This window comes from Ischnura elegans, chromosome 12, assembly GCF_921293095.1.
Source record: "Ischnura elegans chromosome 12, ioIscEleg1.1, whole genome shotgun sequence".
NCBI lineage: Eukaryota > Metazoa > Arthropoda > Insecta > Odonata > Coenagrionidae > Ischnura > Ischnura elegans.
The window spans coordinates 74,259,341-74,283,758 of NC_060257.1; the positions used below are offsets into that span (position 1 = coordinate 74,259,341).

Sequence of the window (24,418 nt, forward strand, 5' to 3'; positions counted from 1 at the left end):
AAATGAATGTGTTAATGCTGAAATTTTGAAGAACCCTGATATAAAAGGCCATTATGTGCTGTTTTCGGTGGCATGAAAATAAATAAAATTCAAAGTCACCTTTGGGTATCAGAAATACGTCTTTCATTGAAAATGAAATAGTAGTATAGCTTTATTTAAATTTAAAATTTACTGATCTACATGTTATTTGGCGAAAAGTCCTGAGCATGTAAAAAATAAATTGTATACGTAATCTAGCTGGACATATGGCTTCAAGAGCCTGTATCTCTCGATAAAAAGTTAAAAGAAATTAGGTATGAATCTCACGTATAATGTTAAATTGATGTGACTTATTGCATTGAATATAGAATGAGGGCTTAAGGTAAGAATTGAATTCATACAAGTCAACGCTTACCCTAATGGAGACCGTATCTATTCTGATCCCCCAGAGCGGTTCACAACGTGGAGAAGGTCTTCGAATGCAAGCAGTGCGGAAAATCGTTCAAGCGGTCCTCGACATTGTCCACGCACCTACTCATCCACTCGGACACTCGGCCGTATCCATGCCAGTACTGCGGGAAGAGGTTCCACCAAAAGTCCGACATGAAGAAACACACCTACATACACACGGGTGAGTACGTAAAGAATTGCATGCATTATCATTTTCTATGCTCTTGTTCTTGACCACAGTTTTTTTTAACCCTCTTGGTACCTTGAGGCGACATATCGGCTTTTTCCTCACAGTCTAATACTACCACGAATTGATTTATCGGCTTTGAGGTACTTATTTTTTGCAAATTAGTAATTATGCAGTAACTAATATTCTGAATATAAATCAGGATTAATCATTCAGTACAAAATTAATATAATGAGAGTGAAATAAGAAACAGCACGTTGATATACCAAAAAAATGGCGTGACTGACATTTTTTCTCGAATATGCAAAGTTTTCATTAAATACCCGAGGCATTTCTCACCAAAGCAACTCCAAGTTGGTGGCATAAAGAGGTTTAATAAACGAATTGGAATGATATTCTGGAAGTTTAGTCTACTATAATATGTTGTATGAATGATGCTGTAATTAATAAAACCTCCACAACCTTCCATACTCATCGTATTTTCCATGAAATCCGCTAAACAAGTAAAATAACTGAATTATGATGAATTAGGAGGAGCTGTTTGAGTTCATTGGCTCTCAGATAAACCGGTTCTTTAGCCGAGCCTAAATAAGAACCGAAGCTGAAACGATATCACTACTGCACAAGTGCTAAACAATCGCTCACCGAATAAAATCCGCTCATCTAGGAGCTCAACAACAACTCGCGCAGCTGGCAACAGCTGGAGCAAAAACAACGCTTGGAGAGTTGGAGCTGCTGAGAGAGCTGCCAGCTGAGCGTATGCGTATTGTTGAGCTCCTAGATGAGCGGATTTGATTCGGTGGGCGATTGTTGAGCGCTTGCGCTGTGGAGGTATCAAAATAGAACCAACAGAATTTATTTGCGTAGAGCCCGAGTAAATAATCCTTTTGAGCATATTTTATATCACATATACTAAAAAAAGTAACACCAGAAGTGATATGTAGCTATCAATTGTGTTGGCTAACCTGTTTGGTGGCGCGTGACATCTTGTTAAGCAACTAATGATTGAGTAAGTTCTTAGATGCTGAAACCAAGGTATATGATGGACGATACTATGGAAAAATTATCCTTTGGATTTAAATATTATTATGAGAACCAATACGTTGACAGTAAGAAATAGAATTGGTAGATTTATCAATTCTTCAAATATCATCGTTAGAGATTCGGAGTGCAGGGAGAACTGTATCTCTTGGTGTTAATAGTTAGTTGCAGCACTTCAACTTTGCGGAATTTCAAAGAACAAGGCAATAAGAAGTGATTGAAAATCATCTCCTTTAACTCATCAATAAGGATCAAGCCGGAGAAGGGTGTTAATCAAAGTAGTGAGAACAGATTAAAACCCAAGCACAGAAAATAAACGCAAAAATTCTTGGAAAATTCTTGATTATGAAGTTCTTAATTACAACTCTAATCAATTTTCTAATCAGTTCCTCTAACTCTATCTGATTCCAATCAATTCAGGTGATGAGGGAGGTGCAAAATCAAATCGTTCAAATAACCTCGTCGTGCCGATGAAAGCTTAGATAAGATTTGATATTTCGTTAAGTTTCGGGTGAGTTCCCGATCCGGCTAATTGATATCGTTCATCGCATATGGGTAGCTGGCAACAATTACTCGTATAATCAGTTTCGCCAATGAGATAGCTTTGGTGGAGGTTTTTCTAAAGTAATCAACATGGTCTTCCTAATGTTTTCTCATTACTATTGAGCAGGTATTCTTCTTTCCAGATCAGCACAAAATCAATGCATGGAAATTCATCGCTTTCTAGCATACAGGATTTCGCAAAAATAACAGTTGCCTCGGAAAAACTGTTCTCCCTGACCTTTTTTCATTGTTTAAAAGCCCGTTGTTCAAAGAAAGCTCACCTCGGTTTGATGTAAAAGTGAAAGACCTAAGTTAGGACGTAGTAGAAATTAATGTGCCCCTTTGAGCATGGCCCATCAGGATTAAACGTAGTTAAGTGAGAAATGAAAACTTACTGTAACGATAAACCTCATTGGATAGGATAATATCATCGATATGATATAAATCCTGAAAGGAGGTACTTCCATTGGAAACCGTGAAATGTATATTAATGTTTGACGTAATACAGCCTCATAATATCCAAATACCATTGAAATAATCCCATTTATCAAAGTCTTAATGAGCGATTGTCTACCACTAAGTTATAATTTTAGATATAAGCCAATATAAATTTGGAAAATTTAATTATAAGCCAAAGCATTTGTAAAAAAAATATGGTTATAGTCAAACTGCAAAATAACGGTAATGGCATCATTCAATTATCGATAAAATCCGTGAAAATAATGATAGAAAAATGATGCTTAGAACAATAAGTAAATTAAATTTTCTTAAAACTTACTTATACAAATTTTTATCTTATCTCTGAAAATGAAGTTTATACTGTAAAAAAAATACTAATAGTTGAAATGTCAACAAGTATTCGAAGTCCATTGTAATTGTAAGCTAACTTTTCCTTTGTGGATTGCATTAAATGAATAAAAATATATCAATCACAGCCAGAACTATTTTCAGAAACCTTCCATCACTGCTCATTGAGTTATTCAGCGTTTTCATGGTAACTGAAGATTGCATCCAACAAAAGCTGCGACCCCATGTTTATAGTACCAAAATGCTAAACATTTCACTCCCGTACCACCTCCTGAACTATTGCAAATTCCTCCTGTATCACCCTGCGTAAGCATTCACTAATATTGGTCAACAGTCCTAAGTTGGTTTGACGCAGCTCTCCTCTCAATTATCCTGTGGGCTAGTCTTTTCACACCTACGTATTTCCTCTCTTTCACATCCTTCTTCACCTCTTCCATGTGTTTCAATTTTGGTCTTCCTTTTCCGTTCGTCCCAGCAACTTGTCCCTCGACGATTGTCTTCATCCGTCCATTATGTCACAAGATATGGCCTGTGAGATAATGCCCATCTCTTCACAATACGTTATTAAACGTTTTCATGCTAACTGAAAAGTGTATTCAAACAAATGTTTATTTTCCATCGCTCAGTTACTGAGAAGTTGCGACCTCATGTTAATAGGAAAAATGTTTAAAATTTCCTTCCCTACCCTTTTCCGAAGTATAGCAAATTCCATATTGAAATTAATACTTGCAATTTTCCACGATTATGAAATTTATTACAACAAGGTTTCAATATTACAACGTCATCTTCAAGGTAAAATTATAACATTGAAATCTATGTCGTAATAAATTTTTTGATCGTGGAAAATTGAAAGTATTTATTTCAATACGGAAAAAATCAACTCCATCATGCTTGAATCTTCTGATTTTATGGCATTATCCTCCAGAAACAACTTATATCGCTATCAGCGAAGTACGGGACTGGTATGCTACGAGGAGGAGAGATGAGGGCATTGTGCTCCTTAAAAGGAAAGGGTGGAGAAAGGTTGATGTTTGGGGCGACGGTATAGACCCAGGAGGGATGACATAGCGTACACGATGGGCGCTGTGGACGGAGGCGGAGGAGAAGCCATTGGGGACGGCTTGCAGATGGGTTTCGGTTGCGAGGGTACAGAGGGCCGACTGCTTAATCACCGCTCTCATGAATTTTAATGGCTCTTTAGGAGGGCATCGGCGCGAGTATGGAAAGGAGGAGACTTAACTAAGTTGGAGATTCTGCCGGAAGAGGGGAGAGCGGTGGGTGGTTGGAGTTAGTTACCCCTGGAAGAGTCTGGGATCAAGTTAGTAAAATGGAGGCTAGCCGCCGCTTCCGACAAGGAGCATATGCCTGGAGGCAGGAGGAAAGATGTGCCTCCTAAATGGGTTATAAAAATTCCGAATTAATATCTAAAATTCAAAGGTTAGCTGCGCGAAACTGCCCTCAACCCATCATGACCGTAACGTGCCCCTGAAAATTCTCTAAATGAAATTTAGAATCGCTTGAGGGTTGGTGACTCAAACTCAAAGACGCTAATTAATATGATCCTTCGCTACAATTTTAAATGCAATTTCGGGGAAAATTTGAGATTATCCACCAGATCATATGAGATTATAAAAATTCTCTCTCAATAAAAGCTATTTTACAGAATAATAAGTAGCTATATGATAATAACATTACCGCCGATACTCAGAATTTGGCTCCATTTACGAAGAAAAACTTATGCAAGGTTAATATGGATACTATGAACATTTTATTTCTGAACAAAGTACGATTTTATCCACTTCCATACATTCCTCTCCCTTAGCATGTTCCTTTATGCATCTTATTGAAAGCGTTCAAAATTCCAGTCAAATGAATTATCTAACTCGCAAAAAAAGCAAGTAGAAGAAAATGAAGTAAAAAATTATTTGCAGAAATTGACGATTTATCGAGTAAAAAGGAATTTAGCCTCTTATCAATTGGCAAGCTTACAGAGTAATATATGCTATTGAGCATGAGGGTAAGAGTTTTTCATGCCATGGAGCAATATACTGAACCTGTCCTCACGGTAATATTTGAAAAAGTCCAGCGATAATTGGACTCGATCAACACAAAATTAATATAAGATAAATTCGATAGAACAGATTTCATTTCACACTGCAAACTCACTGCTTACTTACTCACTTCTGAAGTTTGAATATCTGGAGGCCAATAGTGAAAAAGAATGAACTATATTATTGCGAAATTGGTGCAATAACCAATTAGTGGATGTATGTAGTATGACAATAAACGGAAATGATAATTGATGGGGATAAGTATCGTCAAAGATATAGCAAGTTAAATGTTCTGCGTAAAGAAGAAAGCTAGAAAGAGAGGTATTTGTATTCATCTTCGACAATAAAGGTGATGGAATCAGAAACGTTGTATTACAAGCACAGGTGTATCAAAATACCTCCAATTCACGGAAACCTATGGATACATAGTGCAGCTCGTGATTCCCGACTAACAAATTTGCTTGACGTACTCGTACTTTGCTTAAGGTGACGTAATACTGCATTAAAAATAGTATTTTTCTGTGAAAAATAAGAGGTGCAAGATTCTCTCTCTCGCGACGCAAAAATCATATGCATTACAGTTTGGATGCGAATTACTGAAAAGTCTGAGGTAATGCAGAAAAACTACTTGTATCGTAAATTTCTGGTTCAATTTTTACTATCTACAGACTAAGATTAAACTTTAGAAACGCATTTCAATTTTATTCGTGATCAATTTATCAAAAAATGCCTTTTCTTTTGCTTAACGTTGAGCGAAGCACAAAATTAGGTTCCGAGTAACTAAGTAACAATTAATTTTATTGTATTAAAACTTCAATATTATTGCATACACATATTTGTTATACATAATGTACGACGATGTTACGACTACTTACTCTATGCACACAAAAAGTTGTTTTATAATTTGTTAAATTCGAGAAAAACAACTAAGGTACGATAGGGCTTTATTCTCGGTAGGATTGCAATCCATATCCAGAAGATGTTACTGAAACTAAATCGTTAATATCGTAGGCAAAATTGATTGACTTGTTCAGATTGATTTATACATATACTCCGTATTATTGGATACTTACCTCTTTTTTTCACTGTAAACAAGTAAGGCGGATGAAAATAGAGAGGAGAATTGAAGAAGCGAAGAATGGAAGTGGCGAAACGTAGTCAGAGAGAGGTGTAACTAATGGGCTTACGCTAGGCATAAAAGGAAAGAGAGCGGGATAATATCAAACATCCGCGCGTGAAACGATGATGATAATGACAGGAGAGCGGACGGGAGCACGCGCGCACTCTGTTTTGGAGTACCGCAAGGGCATATCAGCGGCCCGCTATTTTTCTTTAATTCGGCAAGCGAGATTGGAAACGGCGGAAAAACAAATGAAGATTCGCACAAGCCCTTTCCAACTCTTCCGGCCGGAGAGAATTTTCAATGGGGTTCAATCACAAAAATCACTCGCCCATCAATTTACCCGTGTAGCTCATTCGCCTCCATTGCCGTTTCACCAGAGACCCGTCACACTTTCCCTTGCCGGTGCTGAAATTCCCATAGCTATCTCGGAATCCGCGGGGGGAATTAGCATCCCATCTGCGGATCTCATCAGTCGCACACTCCCGGTTCTCACGGCCCTAATCCCTTCGTCATTATTGCCCATTTTCCACGCAAGTTGCCCGTCAATAGCAAACGCCGCGATCATCGCCGAGTTCGTTACGATATAACCTGCCCACGCTTGCGATGAGTGTTCTTTGCTTACCTTCGTTGCGACGTGGGGCATGTGTGACGAAAAATAACATTTACTTTAGCGGCATGAATAGTTAACGATGGATTCGTGAAAAATTTATCCGATTTCTGCCACACTCGAGCGCAGCAAAAATTGAAAAAAAATTCACGAACCGCAATAAGAACACTTGGACGTTTCTGGCAATGCAATCATAATGAATCTATCCCTCAACCATTCTAGGAAATGCCCTGAAAATTGATATCTCCCTCATGTGGTATTATTTTTTGAGCATATTCAGTGATTCGTCTCTGAGATAGTCTTGAATATTTGATAGAGCTCACTGCGGACTGGGTCACTGGTATTTTAAAAAATGGGGTTGGGTGAGCAGAACTATTTCCTGTTATCTCACTTATTTTGCGAGATATCAGGGGAGATTTGAACACGGCACCCCTTGATCAGCAATCAAGCGTTCTTCCCACTGTACTAACAAGCCCCATTTTCATAACTTCCGAAAAATTCCCTTATACAATTATTATTTTTGATTCATCTCTTAACTCAAGGAACACAGGCTCAAACACACGGAGCCCGTTGTCACTTAAATCGCAGAACTTCGGTTTTTGGCATTGAAAAATAGAGGGATGCCGGGACAAACATTTTTTTAATTTATAAGTTAGATCTTCAACTTCTAAATGCCCCATTACGCATTTTAGAGACCACAAATACTGCTATGCTTCCAGCAAAGAGTTTAGTTTTCAAGTTCAGCAAACGCTCAAACACTAACATATGGTCAATGTGTGTTAACGTCAAAATCGTTTTGAGAGTTTCCTATGTGTATTCACGCCTTGCATTAAATTTTCTCCATTTAAATCCAAAATTGGGCAAGAAAAACTGTGGTGAGATTTTTCAAGTTAAATGAGTTTTTGTCCGGTTAGAGGTAAAATAATTTCCGTGAAGACAGTATTCCCATTTTTAAGAGACATAACGCATTGTACTTTCAATGAAACATGAGAGAAACACCAATAAGTAACATTGTGAAAAAGTACACCTTGTTGAGAGACATTCATCAAACGTTTGGTCGCCGGATAAGCAGTGCTAAATAAACAAACCACTTGGAACTCATCACTTTCTTCCCCACCCCAATTCACACTGCAAGCCGATTGGGTCCCTTTTAACACACCCTCCAAAAACGCATCCTCCCCCAAACAAAAACCTCCACATCAACTCCCCCTTTCACACCCTTCCCTAAATCACCCGACAACCCTTCCCAGTGAATTAAAACCTAAAGGCATCCATGCATTCACATTGCAGCCTCACGTCCAACTCTTACACGACGTCACGTTCCCACTCTTTCAAATGCGAACCACCGCCAATATATTAAACACCGAACGAGTTTACTTTCCATCATTTCGGACGGATGATGCGTAAATTGACCGATTTCCCCATTAAGTTCACAGAGCGTGGAACTCCAGAGTAATTGTCCAGGCAAAAGAGAAAAATGGAGTTTCGTGCACCCAAATGTATCGGCATTTACGCCGACAAAGACTGCGCGGTGTTCTTAACACATTTTGAGGGCAACTGGTCGTATGTCAATTATTTTTCAACGAATTCATAGCCTCTTAAATTTAATGGATTTGATTCCCGAAGATGGACACTGCATAAAACTTTCTGCTAAAACAACCTTGTAGACTCGATTTGGAATGCATACGCAAAAATTACTAGGTTGGAAGAAACGTTGGCACGTTGAATTTCTTGTTTCATTCTGCGCTGTTTTTGGCTGCATTTACACCATCGAAGAAAACCGTTACACAGCACAGCACAGAAAAATGTGTATGCACTAAAATCTAATAAAAGCAGTCCTAGAAACTTGATACATACCTATTACAAATTTCTGTCTTTCACAGAAAGAATCTGTTATCAACTTCTATAAAAAATAAGGCACATCACGACTTGGGTATTGCATATTTTTGATGAAATTTCGAAAATTTTCAGAACAATAAATTATTAAAATTGGTGCTCGAAATATATTGTAGATATCAGCTAGTACTTAGTTAATTAGTGTTTATATTTTATACTTTGCGGTTCTTTAACGAGCCTCCACAAGATATTCCATCGACAGCGCCAATATATCGACGGTCAAGTCCCAACAAAGGATAGATGGGTAAATCAACTTGGTCAACGCTCCTTTATGGTAAAAAAAAGATAAAGCATCTCATGATTAAAGTTTGAAAAAATGCAAGGGATCACAGCAGAGTATCGGGGGTTACATTCATACAAAATGAAATAATTTCTCCTAACACCGGGGTATTTTCAGCTAACTAATAACAGGTGTATACAGCATCAGCAAATAAAACTCCATCCAAGAAGAAGCCTTTCACTGGGAAAGCGGAGCAATATCAGCATACGGCGTTATTTTTCACTTATACCCTATTTATTTTCTTGTACTCCTCGATTAATCACTGAGCGTGAACATTTCTCAATTTCATCTCGCGTTTTAAAACTTGGTTTATGCATCACGCACATTCGTGAAGAGATATCTGAAGCCATATAAAAAATCTTAATCATTTCTGAATCACCTACGATCAGGTGCCACATATCATCAACATATTTTCAAAGTATTGCTCACAAAAACATGTTTCGATGGATGAAAAACCCATTAGAGAATTTTACATGTATGTTCTTTTCCTGGAAATTTTACGGAAATTTAGGGTGAAAAATCGCAAATCATCGGTTTTGAAAAGTTGAACTTGCCATAGCATACCGGCTGAACAACAGCATTTACTTGTTACTGCTGCTGCAAACTAGACGATAAATGATGAAATTTAGCCTTTAAACATTAAATCGCAGTTTAAGTGACCTCCGTTTCTTTTGACAGACGATTATTACGATAATCGTTCACTTTCCTAGACTTTCGCAACAATTAGCAATGAGATAAATATAAATATTTAAGTCTGGTTATCCAGCTTGGCAACTCAAGTAGTGATTCTGGAAGCGTTTAGAAAAGTTTTAATTATCCGAACAAGGATGAAGAAAAAATTATTTTCATTTTTTTTCATTCAATTCAATAATGCATTTAACGTAACAGTTATCTTGATATCCAGCATGTAATCGATATTAATGTAGCTATATTTATCCCGAGGGAAGACTTCTGATTGCTATTCTTTCGGTGCGCTAGTCTCTGAGAAAATCGTATTGGTTCATGCGTTGTTGATAGAGCCTTGGAAATAAATTGCCTACGATGGACAGATATATTACGACTTGTAAAGGAATAATGGATGAATTGGAAAGATTTAACGTTCCCCAGATGATTCAGCAACCCTTGCGTTGGGGAAGATTTGAGGGGTAGCATAAGAAGAGGAGAAGCTGTGAAGGAGTGGTAGGCTATTTCCTAGAGATTAAAGCACCCTTAAAAAAGAACCAAAAGGAGTAAAAAATCTGAAATAAATAAAACAATATAAAAGGTATTAATAATCTAGAAATTGTCAAATGAATCCGAGTATTTTTAATAAGTGCTCGAATATTGAGTAGTTTAAATTATAACCGCGATAAATTGCGTTGAAAAATGAACGCAAAAAAGCGGAGGTTCATAAAATAAAAATACTTAAAAAAACAAATCTCCATTATCATTCTTTAATCAACAAATCTTGTTAATGTATGCATATTTCCAAAGGGAATATTTCCGAATGTCCAAAGAGAATTTCCAAAGAGATATTGTGGAGCATTTCCTGGTAAAATATATTATTAGAATCACGAGAAAGGAAAGAGTTCTATTATTAATTAAAAATTTTAAGATGAATATTGACAAGGAAAAACTATACAGAAAAACTAAATCTCACTCTGTTAAAAATAATGTATTCAGACAGGCAGAAACGGAAAGAACTCATTACGCTTAGGAAATATCGGATTGAATTAAATACTCGTATGCCGGCCTCGGTGGCGGTGGGGTCAAGTCCTCGCCTGCCAGTCCGTAGGTCGCGGGTTCGAATCCCGCCTGGGTACGTGATCCCTAACCAGTGCATGGATGTTTGTATTGTAAGTTGTTGATATTGAAAAACCCGTTATAAAGGCCGCAAAGTGCTGTTTACAGGGAAATGGGAAATAAATAAATAAATAAGTAATGTGTGGCAAAAGATATTCCCAAAATATATTTAATCGAAAAAAAAAATTCAAATGATTTATTATTTGCGTTTATAGAGCGAATTCACGCAGATTACTCTCCCAAGTGTATTTATAACATTTTTTTAAATCTGAAATTTTTGGAATAAATTTATGTAGTGATTATGAAACATTAATTATGCCGTTATATTAAGAAAAAATCATTCCCTGTCACGCGGAACATTTTGGCAATATATTACTTCTTTAAAATCTAATCCATAAACTTTTCATCCTCAGATTACATTGAGGGGAACCTTTCCAACATCTACCTATACCTCAAATTTGAAAAGCATGCCCAATTAATTTATTAATGTTAATTGTTTACCCTCGAGCCTCAGGTAAATGTGGACAGAGTTGTATCCGCACACCCTGAAAAACTCAACATGATAGTATTAATGATTAATGATAGTATTGTTAAGTATTAAGTATTAATAATAATTTATTCTTCTTGGATTTGGACTCTTGGGTCCAGTAAGGTTATAATTGTGTTAAACAATACAATTAAGCTAATAACAAACAAATAATAAAAAAAATACACGGGAAAATACAGGAATGGGCGGATGCATTGCAGTGAAAATAATATTAGAATATAAAAGACAAGAAGTAACAACACTATCATGGATTTGTATGAAGTTAAAACTCTTTTCTTAAGTCAGACAAAGGAAATTTAAATTTAAATCATGGGCGTACCCAGTGGGGATAGAAGGGGGCAGCTGCCCCCCCTAGAAGTAGAAGTCAATTTAGTTCAACATGAAAGTTTTGAACAAATTGTCTTTAAATCCAAGAATAGTGATATCAGTATTAAATATGTAACTAAAATTAAAAAAATTTATTTTCGAGCAAGTAATTATAAAAACTAATAATACGCTGTTATAGTTTTCTTGAAATTTTAGTTTCTTTACTTTTTCTGTGTTACAACTTGAACGACCACGGCTTGTCACACTATAGTTTTTATCCTAGGGACGCCCCTGCTCCATATCCTGCAAAACACCTCCATAATCGTGCCCTGACAACAGAGAAAGGATTTTCATAAGTGGTCGTTCTGTATTGCGGGGTAATGAGAAAATCGGGAGTCACTCCAGTCAAAATTTTGGACTCATTCTTTCTGACAGAAAGAAATTTCGTCTAGTAGCTAGGTTGTTCAATTTTGAAAACCCAGTAGTGGTATGTATCTTGGAAGTATTTTCTCTTAGTTTTCGTCTTCAGCCATGCAAGACGGGTGTAATGGGGGGAAAGGAAAAAATAATTGTAAAAGAAGAAAATATGGCCGGTTAATGTGATTCAATCTGTTAACCGAAGAAAAATTCTGTACAGAGTTAACAGAAAAGCCTATGTTACCTATTTTATGACAAAGATGTATAAGTTTAAACGAATCTGGCGTGATATAGCGGCAGTTCGGCTCATTGAAATTAAAAGTAGTTGAACTTTTCCACAATTATTTAATACGTAAGACGCGTTTAGGCTCACGTGGAAATCATCTGGTACAATATCTTTGATACAATTTACATTTGGTTCAATGTGCAACTGGGTCATGTAGTGTAAATACCGGCTGTTCTCTTTAATCCCTTCAGAATTATGCTTTGGTTAACGGAACGCGTTAAATCCTCTTAGCCAGTCGTATTTTAATTCTTAAACTATGAGTTACTCCTTTAAAACTTGAACTATGTTGAAGTTTTCAGGGTGTAAAATAATATCTTTGAAATAAAATAAACGGTACCTACTAATCTAACGTTTCAGATGATTGCTTTTTAATCCAAAACGCGTAGTACGCATTACATAATTTTGGATAAGTGCAACTATCTTCTATTTCAATAAAAATACTTACCTATAAACCCAGAAAATTTCAATATGATAGTTAAAGTGTTAAAAGGAGTAATTCATCGCAAAAGTAGGAAAATACGACTAGGGTAAGCGGATTTGATGCATTCTGTTAACCGAAGCATAAATTCTGAGGGGATTTAATAGAACAGCCTATGTTTATTCTACATAACCCTGTTAGTGGAAGGATGACGGGTGTGGTTTGAAGAGCTTTCGGGTATTCGGCGGGCGGGAAAATGGCGACAAACACTCGAGACTTGATTTGAAGTGGTCTTCCACTGTTTGCATCCGCAGGAAGGCGTCACAGCTGAGAGTAACTGTAGTCACTCTCAACGCCCCTTGCCAGCACAGAGAAACTTCTCTTCCCCTGTTGATGTTATCAGTGGTGGGATTGGATGTAGATCCGTGGTTTAGTTCGAGGAGCGTTATGTGTATTTCTCCGAGGGTTGATCAAGGGAGACTTGGCGGGTACAACAGCATGACGGGGGAAGAGAGAAGGTTGAAGCCTCGGATTGGATTTGAAACAAGTCTTGAGATACGGGAGTGATAAAGCAATCATCGCCTGGTCGCTGGTTTTCACCTCTAAATCAAACCATTACTTGTAACATAATTTATCTTGCCCAAGTTAAACAATTAAATTACGTTGATTTCCATCCCTCTTTTTTTAAATTTCATCAGAATATTTAATTTGCTAACAATCCTAGGAAAAAAAATGCAAATAATTATTAAGTCTTACTAACCATGTTATAAATACTGCCATGCATCACGTTAATCGCGTCTATATTATCCTATGCTTTATGTTATCGATAGTTCAGGACACGCAATATTGACGGCTAGTCTTTTACTCTTTTTTATGAGCGACAATTTACTCATAAGCAAGCCCATGATTAAAAAATGTACCGAAAAGTTGGGTGCTTATTTCATACGATATCATCGTTTTTTGACCTAAAACCTCTACCATACTAAACATCATATATTCGATAAAAAAATTACATAAAGTTATCAGAAAATAAGACATTTTTATCATTCTGAAGACTCCTATATAAAGAGGAAACGTTGGTTTTCTATATATAATAATTATATTAACATTACCATATCTATATCATTATAATCACAACAATATTGGTAAGAGGTTACGCGTCACATCGGAAAAACGCGTGCAGATATTGTATCTCTGATATAAAAGTAACTTTCAGGAACTATAATGAAAATTTGAATATTCTATACTGTATGCTCGATTTATTATGAGCCTCTTCCCGTATCCTTCTTTAGTAAAATTTTTCACTCTCATACGATATTTCAAAGCTTTAAATTCAACGCTATGATGTGTTTTGAGCCAGCGCCGAAGTTTTTATTTTTTAGCTTCATTTCAACTCAAAACTGAACGAAATTCGTATCTGGGGGCAGTCAATTCAGTTTGCGTCCGGGCGAGAGAAAGAGGAGGAATCGGAACTTCTGATAAAATCTATCATCCGAAAGCATGTTCCCTCCAACGAAATGGAGAGATTTTAATTAGATTTCGGAGCCCAATCTGTCCGCTGATAAAATCTTTTGCTATCTCAGGCCCAGGAAGGCTGAAGTCGAAAAATCGAGATGACACTTCCGAAAGGTGATAAAAGGGCGTGGGATGGAGGAGAATCGGTATCCATGGAAGGTTGGATAAAATAAACCAAAGAAGGGGAAGAGGGCAAAAATAAAGCTGAAAACATTTTTCCCTAACATTCGATTAGGTCGGGTTGAACGATTTAAAAAATATTTAAAAAAATATTTTAATGACTCGTACAGTTTTTGAAAGTTCAGTCCTTCACCTCTATTTTTAAATTGGCAATAATTCTAATTGTTCTGGCGCAGTTAGGTGAAATTTTTATTGAAAATAAAGCATTTTTAAACCACTACTCTTCCGTTGGCCGTGCAGATTTTTGCCATATAATTCCATATTGTTCGACCAATTTTCTAGCATACACTAGTACCGATTCTCTTAACAATAATTATTTAATTTTTGGAATTAGAAAATCTTATTGGTAGTTCAGTCAAGAGTGATCCAAGGTGCGGCTCACTTTTCATAATAAAAAATTCAATCTTATACTGATATTTTTTTATGAAGGGAATAGAACTTCATTCATTCAATATTCAAATTTCCATCCTTTGATTTACAAACACAAGTTAACTGCCCATACTAACTACGCATATATTGTAATAAAATACCCTCTGATTCTACTATTTGTAACCCAATCTGTCCGCTGATAAAATCTTTTGCTACCTCAGGCCCAGGAAGGCTGAAGTCGATTAATCGAGTTGATTAAGAGCATTTATTTATTATGGTAGGGGATTTATTTATAATCAAGCTGAGGCAGAGCTTAAAGAATATTTCTCTAGCCAAAAATTTCGTCCCACCCGATAGCCCATCCAATTCAGACGTTCCTGGTTACGCTTTGTAAGCCCCTCTCACATGCCACGCAAAACTGAACCATCAAAAATCCTCCCTTCCTTCTCGAGTGGGCACCACCGATCCCCTCCCCCCCAGAAACCTTCCCCCTTTTACATTTAATCAGGCCGTGTTTTCTCATCAAGCACTTGGCGGGAACATGGCCTCTATCTTCCCTAGTCCTCCTATACACGCCCAGTCTCTATCTTTCCCTCCGCCCGCTCGTACACACTCTGATCGTGTGGAGTGGCTCCAGTGTTTTCACGGGGTTTCCGTTCCTCTCCATTCCTTCCACCACTCGACGTGTTACCTCGGAACCTCCTCAGCCCCTGACACCCCCTATGTACCCGCAAAATCTTCTTCCCCAAAATCAATCCTTCCTTGCCCACAAACAATCCTTCACTTGGACTTGGGTCTAGCGGATAAAATGCACATACAGGGTAAGATAGGATAAAGGAAGTCTGGAACACCAATTGTGCCGGAGAAGGACCTGATGAATATGCCGCAGTTGTAGTATGAAGTAGTAAATGCGAGAGAGCCCCATAGGAAAAGCTAAAGATAAGCTCTTGGAGCAGGGAAAGAAGGTTACATGGAAGAATCTAGGGGTTGGTGATGGAAAAATGCCGGTCAAAATCGATTTCTCGACCAATCAATTTTTTGTCGAAATGAATTTCTCGGCCTCAAAATATATATACTTAGAACAGAAGCGATATTTGTTAGTAGTAATAAGGTACAAATGAACCCTCGATAATGTTTTAGGATCTCCGTTTGGAACCATTCGGTTTTGTAAAATTTTTAGGAAGATGAAATTATTCCGTTGCTTTCTTGGTGAAGGAGGGCGTGATTTCTTATTTTACCGGCCTTAGAAAAGTCTTATACATGGAACGAATAAAGTGGAGTAGATAGAAATTTCATTCGGGGGGAGCCAATACCAGGGGGGGAAATATTGGAAAACCTGGTACCAACAAAGTAAAGGGTTTTAAACTAATGTTGATACTTTCCATAATCGAAAAAACTTTTGGCTAAGAAATATTTTGTAAATTTCTGATTTTTCAATATTTTGTCTTCTTTCATGAAGGAAAGTAATTGTGTTTTTAAATTTCGGAGGTCCGGACCACTTCGCTACGCTACTGGACGAATGGCGTTATTATATTCATAGGCCGGTAGTAACGCTACTGAGATTCAACGTAATGGTCAAGATTGAAGTCGAAAATATGTGTTTTTATCGAAACTAGAAGATCAATTCTCGATCTCGATTTTCCTTGATTTTTGGAACATAAAACTCAATTTTTGATTTCAATCGAAATCGATTTTTCCGTCACTAAATGGGAAAAATATATAGCGGGGGTGACATCTAGATGGCGCTTGACGATGAATGACGCTGAATCTTTTCTTTACCTCGTTATTTTGCCCTCCCAAGACACTGCTCTGCTTTGAAGACACCGCCATCTAATAATCATAAATTCAACGACCAAAGCTCGCTCTCGAAATTCTCGATTCATTTGAAACGCGATTTTTTTATTTTAATCGAAATCGATTTTTTCAATCACTACTCTACTATAGGAACAAGCTTGGGATATGGGTAAATGGAAGTCTGCAATATATCGATCTTAACGCTACAATGCATGAATAAACCCAGATGGTGAAAAAGAGACACCGGATGAAATATTGGCCCAAAATAAGGAGCCCAAAACGGTTCAAAACCGGAGAAGATTTTGCTCGACTTAGTGTGACTCCCTCCCAATAGAGGTGGATATAAAAGAGAGCGTGATTGTCGATTGTTTCCGATCCGCACAGACGCGTGAAGAATCAGACGCGTCGCCGTCCCATCTTCCCACGGCCTCCGACGCACCCTCCGTCCCCGAGGGGCCGAGGCTCACGCCCCACTGGTGTGCAGCGTGGGGGTGCAATGGGGAATATCCCTTCAACTCCCGCGGCGCGCCCCTCAGACGCGCGCGGAATCAGCCACCCCTGGAACACCCTCGGAGTCCCACTCCCCTCTTCTCCCGTTCCTCTAGGGAGTCCTCGTGAATGGGAGAGGAGTGAAAGACTGGCTATGGCATGCGTGCTGGCCAAAGAGAAGAAATCGCACACCAAATGCCTTCCTTCATGGCGCGATTATAGTGGACAAAGTAAAACAAAGAGTGTTTGAGTAGTACTATCATCAATTGAAAATTCCAAAAATGGTGTACTTACAACCATGCCCTCACATGAAAGCATTTGCAAAACGACAGAGGCCTATATAAACATTTCAGTACTATACTTACTTATATCTTTTCTTAGGACTTTTCATATTGGTGGTTTACCAGTCATGACAAGGATAAATAGCAACTAAACAAGTGAAATGTCAATTTATAATGGTAGCTTTTCAACGAGAACTTTAATTTTTCTCTTTGTAAAACCACAAAAAATAGCAAGGAAGGCTAACTAAAGTGAGGATATTCCTTACTCCTTTGCAAGTTTCTAGCGAATAAAGTGCAACAAAGAACATGAAAAGTACTGTAACCTAGTAAAAATATCAATTATTATGAGCATTTAGTCTCTTGTTACATAATTTACAAAACGGAAGAGATCTATGTAAAACGATCAGTTTATATAATACTAAACATTTTGATTGAAATATTTTATACTGGTGGTTTAGCAGTCATATAGAGGATACATGGCAATTCAAAGAATAATAGATCAATTTACCTATATTACCTGAATTTCATGGAGAGCTTATGTTTGATCACAGAAAAACACAAAAATATCGAAACAAGTTATCATGAGATAATGCCACATGAAATACTTCTTTGCACCCTTCAGGCAGACCGGAGCTACTCACATTGAAGTCTACCGATTTTTAATTTAAGTATTCTATTCAAAACGCATGCATGATGTAGCATTATTTATACGAGGTTCATTATAAGGACTAGTTATCATTGCATATTTTTACAAAGGAGACGTAGCACATTACTCACATTAGCATTTAAGTATTCCGCCGGTCAAGGTAGTTATACAAAGAGCTTTTTGCAGGTAATCCGAAGCATATCCAATACTTAACTTCCTTTAATAATGGCTCCAGTATTCTGAGACAACAGTGAGTAATTTCCATCTTGTTCTACCTTTCTCACCCTACTCTTTAACGTTATTCAAAAATGGCAACAATGTGAAGGTGTAGGGAGATAGGCGTGAAGAAAAGCGAATTGGACTTGGAGGAAGGAAAGGATAAAAGTCTGAGCTGGAGTAATACGGAAAGTCGGGGGTAAGTACGGGGAAGGGAGGACCAAGAGAATCCGGCAAATTAAGGATTTCCGAGTGAAGCAGCGCCAGTTGGAATGGGCATTGCTGTAATTGCAGCTCCTCCTCCTCGCTTCCCGGCTCAGCCAAGTTCTCCAGCTCAACTCCTCCTCCTTCTCCGGTCATCTCCCCGCCAAACCTCTTTCCTCCCGCGCTTCTCGGAGAATGAAATCTGCAACGTGGAGTCCTAATTCGCTCGGACGACGGTTGAAAATTTAATTTGGCGGGAAAAGGAGAGGAGACGGAAGGAATGTCCAAAATGGCGTCCACTCATTCTTCGTTACGGATTCCATTGTTTTCAATGTCTTCCTAAGGGGAAACGGTACTCATAAGTCGTACTCCAATTATATTTTAACGCTTTTTCAGGTAATGAAAAAGTAATCATATTCTTTCCTAATTAAAATATCCCAAAATTTGTCATTTTCCCCAGTTACTGCTTGACCCAAGGGCGTACCCGGGATCATATCTAGGGGGGGGCAAGCCATGATCTAGGGGAGGGCAAGCTATGATCTAGGGGAGGGCAAGCCATGCTCTAGGGGGCAAGCCATGGGATTTATGAGATTATTTCCTTGAAAAAATAGTTTTATTTTAGTTACACATCTTATACTAATAAGTATATATAATTTTCGCGGGTTCAAAGAAAATTTGTTGAATACTTTCGTTTCAATTCAGTACTGATTTTGCTTAAAGACTTTTGCGATTTTGGCTTTTAGGGGGAGCAGCTGAACCTCCTGCCCCATGCTGGGTACGCCCATGGCTTGACCTCGACCGATTTAAACGTGTTATCGTCATTTTCAAGAGGTAAATAGAGGATATAGAGCGAAATGAGAAGGAACGTAGAAAAATAGCAGAAGAAAGGATATAATGGATCTCTATTCGCCAAAGAAGAACTCGGAGAATTGGCTACGTAATGAGACACAGCAGTTATGTGGGAAACAAAACGGAGGGAAATATTGATTGAATAGGGACATCGAAAAACTAATCTGCCGTTCCAACAATTTCTTGGACAGAATAGCTTAAAAGTCCATTGAGTTCTGGTCTATAAAAATCCTCTTATCGAGACGCGGGGTATAAACTTCGCAATGCATGGAATCTTATTTTAAATAAAATGAAAAATGTTGGAAATCCTCCTTAATTACGAATCACCTAGATCTTTCCGGCCGATAACGAGTAACTTGATTGTTGTGGTTGTTCATTTATTTATTTCCACGGATAATACCATTTTAAAAAGCCATAGTTACGTCTCAAAAGTGTTTTTTTTTATTCAACATTAATCTTTCACCCTGATGACGATAGCCGAGTTGTCCGTTGAAACGTAGCTGTTTTAAATCGATTGATTTTTATTGATTTCAATTAATTAATGATGAGCAACGACTCAGAGTATAGGTCTGAGAAATGTAAAAAAATTTCAACGATTCGACATATTTCTTACATCGTCTTCAGGGCAATGAATGATTATTTCGCTTTATTACGTCGGTGATACACAACGAATTAAAGCAGTGGAAATCCCGAGAAGGCTTCACGCAAGATATGACTCCCTCACTCACGGTCGTACCCTGTTCGCTCAGATTGAGGAACAAAGGGAATGACCGGTGATAACGGCGGATCTGGACCGACAGGACACGCGAAATAATGACGCGACAGCTTTGATGAAACAACCGTCCAACCCGCTCGCCACTTCGGCGTGATGCGTGGTGGAGGGATGAAGAATTGAATCAAAGGAAAGGAATGAGAGAGAGAGAGGCGTTGGATGAGGAGGGGAGAGGGTGGTTGAATGGGAAGGCTGAGGTAGAGGGAGTAAAATGGGGCCGAGTGAGTGGAATGGGGCTGAGGGATCGAATGGAATGGGAAGATCGATGGCTGGCAAGATTGGATGCCTTTGAGAGGGAGATGCAGGAGGAAGTTGGAGGTGGAAGGATATCTCTTTCAATGGAACGAGTCATTGGAGATGGCTTCGGTTAGGGAGGAGATGGTCCTGTAGAAGAAGATGGAGAACTGAAGGCGAAGAAGGTGCCTCTGAAAGAAGCCTGACAGATATGCGCTTAAACGTGAATGGATGAATCGATCGATTACGATTTGTATCAATATCAATGAGTAGGGACATATGGATGGCTAACTACCGGAGTACTCTTAACCTGAATTTTTAATCATAAATTACGACAGGAATAATGTTAATCATACAACGTAGGAGTGCGGAGAAAGAAGGTAGCTTTAGTTAAAATGAATCATGCCAGTGGAAATAGGATTAATAAAGCCGTCCATTCCAGTTATTAATAACAATCGTACAGATATATCACGATTGAATTAAACTTTTTCCGTCGTCCGGATTGTTGATAATGGTAAAATTAATGGCTTAAACAAAGCGAATCATTAATGTTTGAAACGAAGGTAAGTAATTCTAACAATACTGTGGGAAACTGTAAAACGATATGAATTTTGCATTATTTATTTTTCCATATACTTAGTGTTTCTTTTAAACTCATCACAATAAATCGAGCATAAGTCATATATGAGACTGAAAAATCAATTAAGTAGCGATGAATATAATTAATATTTTGATATCACTGTAACGCCTATGTTTTCAATTCGCTGACGTCCATATTTCAACCCACGCTCCACATGCCGATTGACATCCATGCAGTTACCCGGCTGTAAGACGGAGAGAGTTTAAACAACATTTATCACAAGGAAAAAACTTAAGTTTAATTATGCTTTTTATCTATAATACTATTAGTATACTATTATAATTTATACTATGATAATACTATAGTACTTATTACTATTCTATACTATTAGTTACCATTTTATTCGGGGAGAGAGAGCGAAAATCGTAACTGCAAAAAACTGGGAAGCTTACGTTTTTCCTGTACTGCCATTCTATTTCCTATTTCTATTTCAACCCACATCTCTGCCACGGTATCCATCATCCATCCCCCTTATCCATATACATTTCCCAGCATCCCGAGCTTCTCCCGACCACCCCTGCAACACCCCCACACGCGAAGGGTAACATCGCTGCACCTCCATTCCATTCCGAAACCTTCCCCACCCCACCTTTTCCATCCCTCCATTCCTTCGCTCCGATTGGTCGCGGCAATCCCTTGGGGCAAGTCCATTCCTTTCCTTGTCGAGTTGTGGGGGTGGACGGGATCGGATGGAGAGAGGGGGTTGTGTCTATGGCTTTGGGGGTGTGTGGGAGAAGAAGGAAAAGGAGGCTTTAGGGTGTAAGGGATCTTCATCCTTTCCCCGACCTCTCTTCCCCTCCCCCCCCCTGTCCCTTCCCCGATCTCGTCTTCGTCTTGCGTGCTGAAGGAAACGGAATTCCATTCTGGTGGGAGGTTAGGGGACCCTTCTCTCAAGGAATCTCATTCGATATCCACCAACGTCCTCCAATCTTCTCTCTCCCGCTAACTGATTTCTTCCTTTTCCTTCAGCTGGGCTCCGCAATCTTCCTTCTTCCCAGCCGTGCCTCTAACCTATTCTTCTTCCCTATCTAGCTTTTCCTTCTCTATTTATCTTTCTTTATGTTGTGTTTCAGGAAATATTCCTCACGACGATAGTTTTATGTTATACATAACTTTTGAAAGTGAACACCAGGGAATTCTTTTTATTATATGTGGCACGATTGATGGAAATAATTAATTATTTTTTATTTATTCCTCGACCACCGTAAAACGCGCCATTGGCCTTTTCCAACAGGATTTTCATATTAATAATGAAACTTACTCAAAAATTCATGCCATAAATAGAAGAACCTACCCAGGCGCGACTCGAACCCTCGGCCCCAAGTTTGGATGGCATAGACTACACCCCGCTACCACCGAGAACGGCAATATATATAATATTAGTGAAATAAGATATTGCAATATTTCCACGGAATATTTTTCTTTGCACTACGGGTTTCAATGTTACAGCAACACATACAGCACATGAAAATGTTGCCATAACAACGAAACGCGTCTTACGAAAATAAATTCAGCTTATTGCAATACTTTCTTTAACAAGTGCTAGGGAAATGATTTGTTCAACGACTTGAGAATTCACAACGTAGAATTTAGTATTACTGTGAAATTATTTAACTAAGCTTTCTACATTTCTTCAATCTTTCGTGCTGGTTTAGGCGGCTTGCGGCATCATCAAGGTATAATACCAGCACTTAATAGTAGTGGTGAGAAGAATATTTTCGGCCATTATGAAGCCTTTAACCCGGTGGGAAACCCGAGAGACGTTTACTCACATCATTCGCCGGGAAAGCATCAAATCTTTCTTCAGAATATTTCAAAATTAAATGTAGAATAAAATATGAAAACTAGAAGATGGAAAGTTGATTTATATGTATCAATAATTAACTTAAATAAGTGCGTCCTATTTGAGGAAACGACACTACTCAATTTGTCTAGAAAATAAATTCACAGTAAAACATTACATTTGAAATATACGCATGTTTGTTATTTTCTTTTGCCCCTCCATTCTCAACACCGACAAACTTTTTCGAGCAAACTTTACAAAATATTTAAACAAAAACACTGTGGAAAAAAATTAGTGCTTGAGCAGCTTCAATCAGTCTTAAAATATCAACCATCCGAAAAAAGATGAGGAAAAACTGGTATCTATACATTGCTTTCATTGATATCATACTGTTGTTGATAGACTTTGATAAAATATCGTGGGAAGACATACTACATTCCCATACATTGGTAAATGTTTTTCGATTTCTAACCATTCCCTCAGTAACTAAAATTGAGTGCCACTGGAATCACTATTTTTTTAATCGATTAGCAAAAAATTGCATTATATTTGATTTGATTCATGCAGTCACAGAAGATCAACCTTACGTGAGAGACTAGGAATGAATTGCTCCACTACCCTCCCACACCTCCCCGTACGTGTGATGACTAAAACTTAGCATCAGCAAAGTCATCATTTTATTGAACAATGACAAAAAAATAAGTTCTTAAATAGCTTCACGCAGTCTCAAAAGATCAACCATCCGTAAAAAGACGAGGAAAAAAATGTATTCATACGTTTCTTCCATTTATGGAATAAAGAAATCATGATTTTACTGGTACTCAAGTTATGTTACTTATGAATCGTTTATAGATCGAATATCAATAGCAAATCTTAAAGAAATTAATAGTCTAACGACAATATTTTATCAAATTTAATCAAATTCGATCGATTGATTAAATTTGATAAAATATTGTCGTTAGACTATAATTTAATATATAATTTAATCAATTTATCTATATAATAATCTAATATCTAACAAAATAATCTATATAATTTAATCAATCGATCAAATTTGATTAAATTTGATAAAATATCGTCATTGGGTTATTTAATTCCTTTACACATGTTAATGGTGTCCGATCTCTAACCGATTCATCAATAACTAAAATTGAGTACCAGATAAATCAGGATTTTTAAAAATTTATTAGCAAAAAATGCAGTATCGATTCGATTCACGCATTCTCAAAAGATCAACCTTAAGCGAGAGGCTAGGAAGGAATAGCTCCATCCCCCCCCCTCCCATGTACGTGTGAAGCCTCGACGTCAAAATCCAATTCCGGCGCTGAAGTGAGGGAAGGCGGATCGGTGAGGCTGTGAAAGATAGGTATGGGAAGGCTTGGAATACCCAGAGGGTGGCGTGATGGAGAAGAAGGTGGGGGCGCAGATGTTGGCCGAAGGGAATCGCAGAGAAAGAGGGTTAGGATACGAGCGTAAAGGGTCCTCTTTAGGCCCCCGATAAGAAAACCTTTAGTACAGAAAAACACCGACTGAAACTTTCACCTAGTCTCTGCTTTATTCCCCAATGATAGAAGATTATTCTAAATCAGAGGTCTTAGATTCCAGGTATTACAAGAGGAGATGAAAAATATTTAAGATAAATGTTTTTCCGAGGCTTAGCACATAGGAGATTGGAGTGATCGGTTCTAGTGGTTCTAGAAGCATAGGCTGATTTTTGTTTGTACAT

General features: G+C 37.9%; 1 protein-coding gene across 1 annotated transcript in view; it reads left to right on the forward strand.

The window, feature by feature from the left end:
• Positions 1-24,418, forward strand: part of LOC124169458 (zinc finger protein Gfi-1-like) — a 91,329-nt gene that overhangs the window by 2,902 nt on the left and 64,009 nt on the right. Inside the window, exon 2 of the mRNA XM_046548072.1 lies at positions 429-610. Within this exon, the coding sequence (XP_046404028.1) occupies positions 429-610 (182 nt within the window). The remainder of the gene's footprint in view (positions 1-428; positions 611-24,418) is intronic.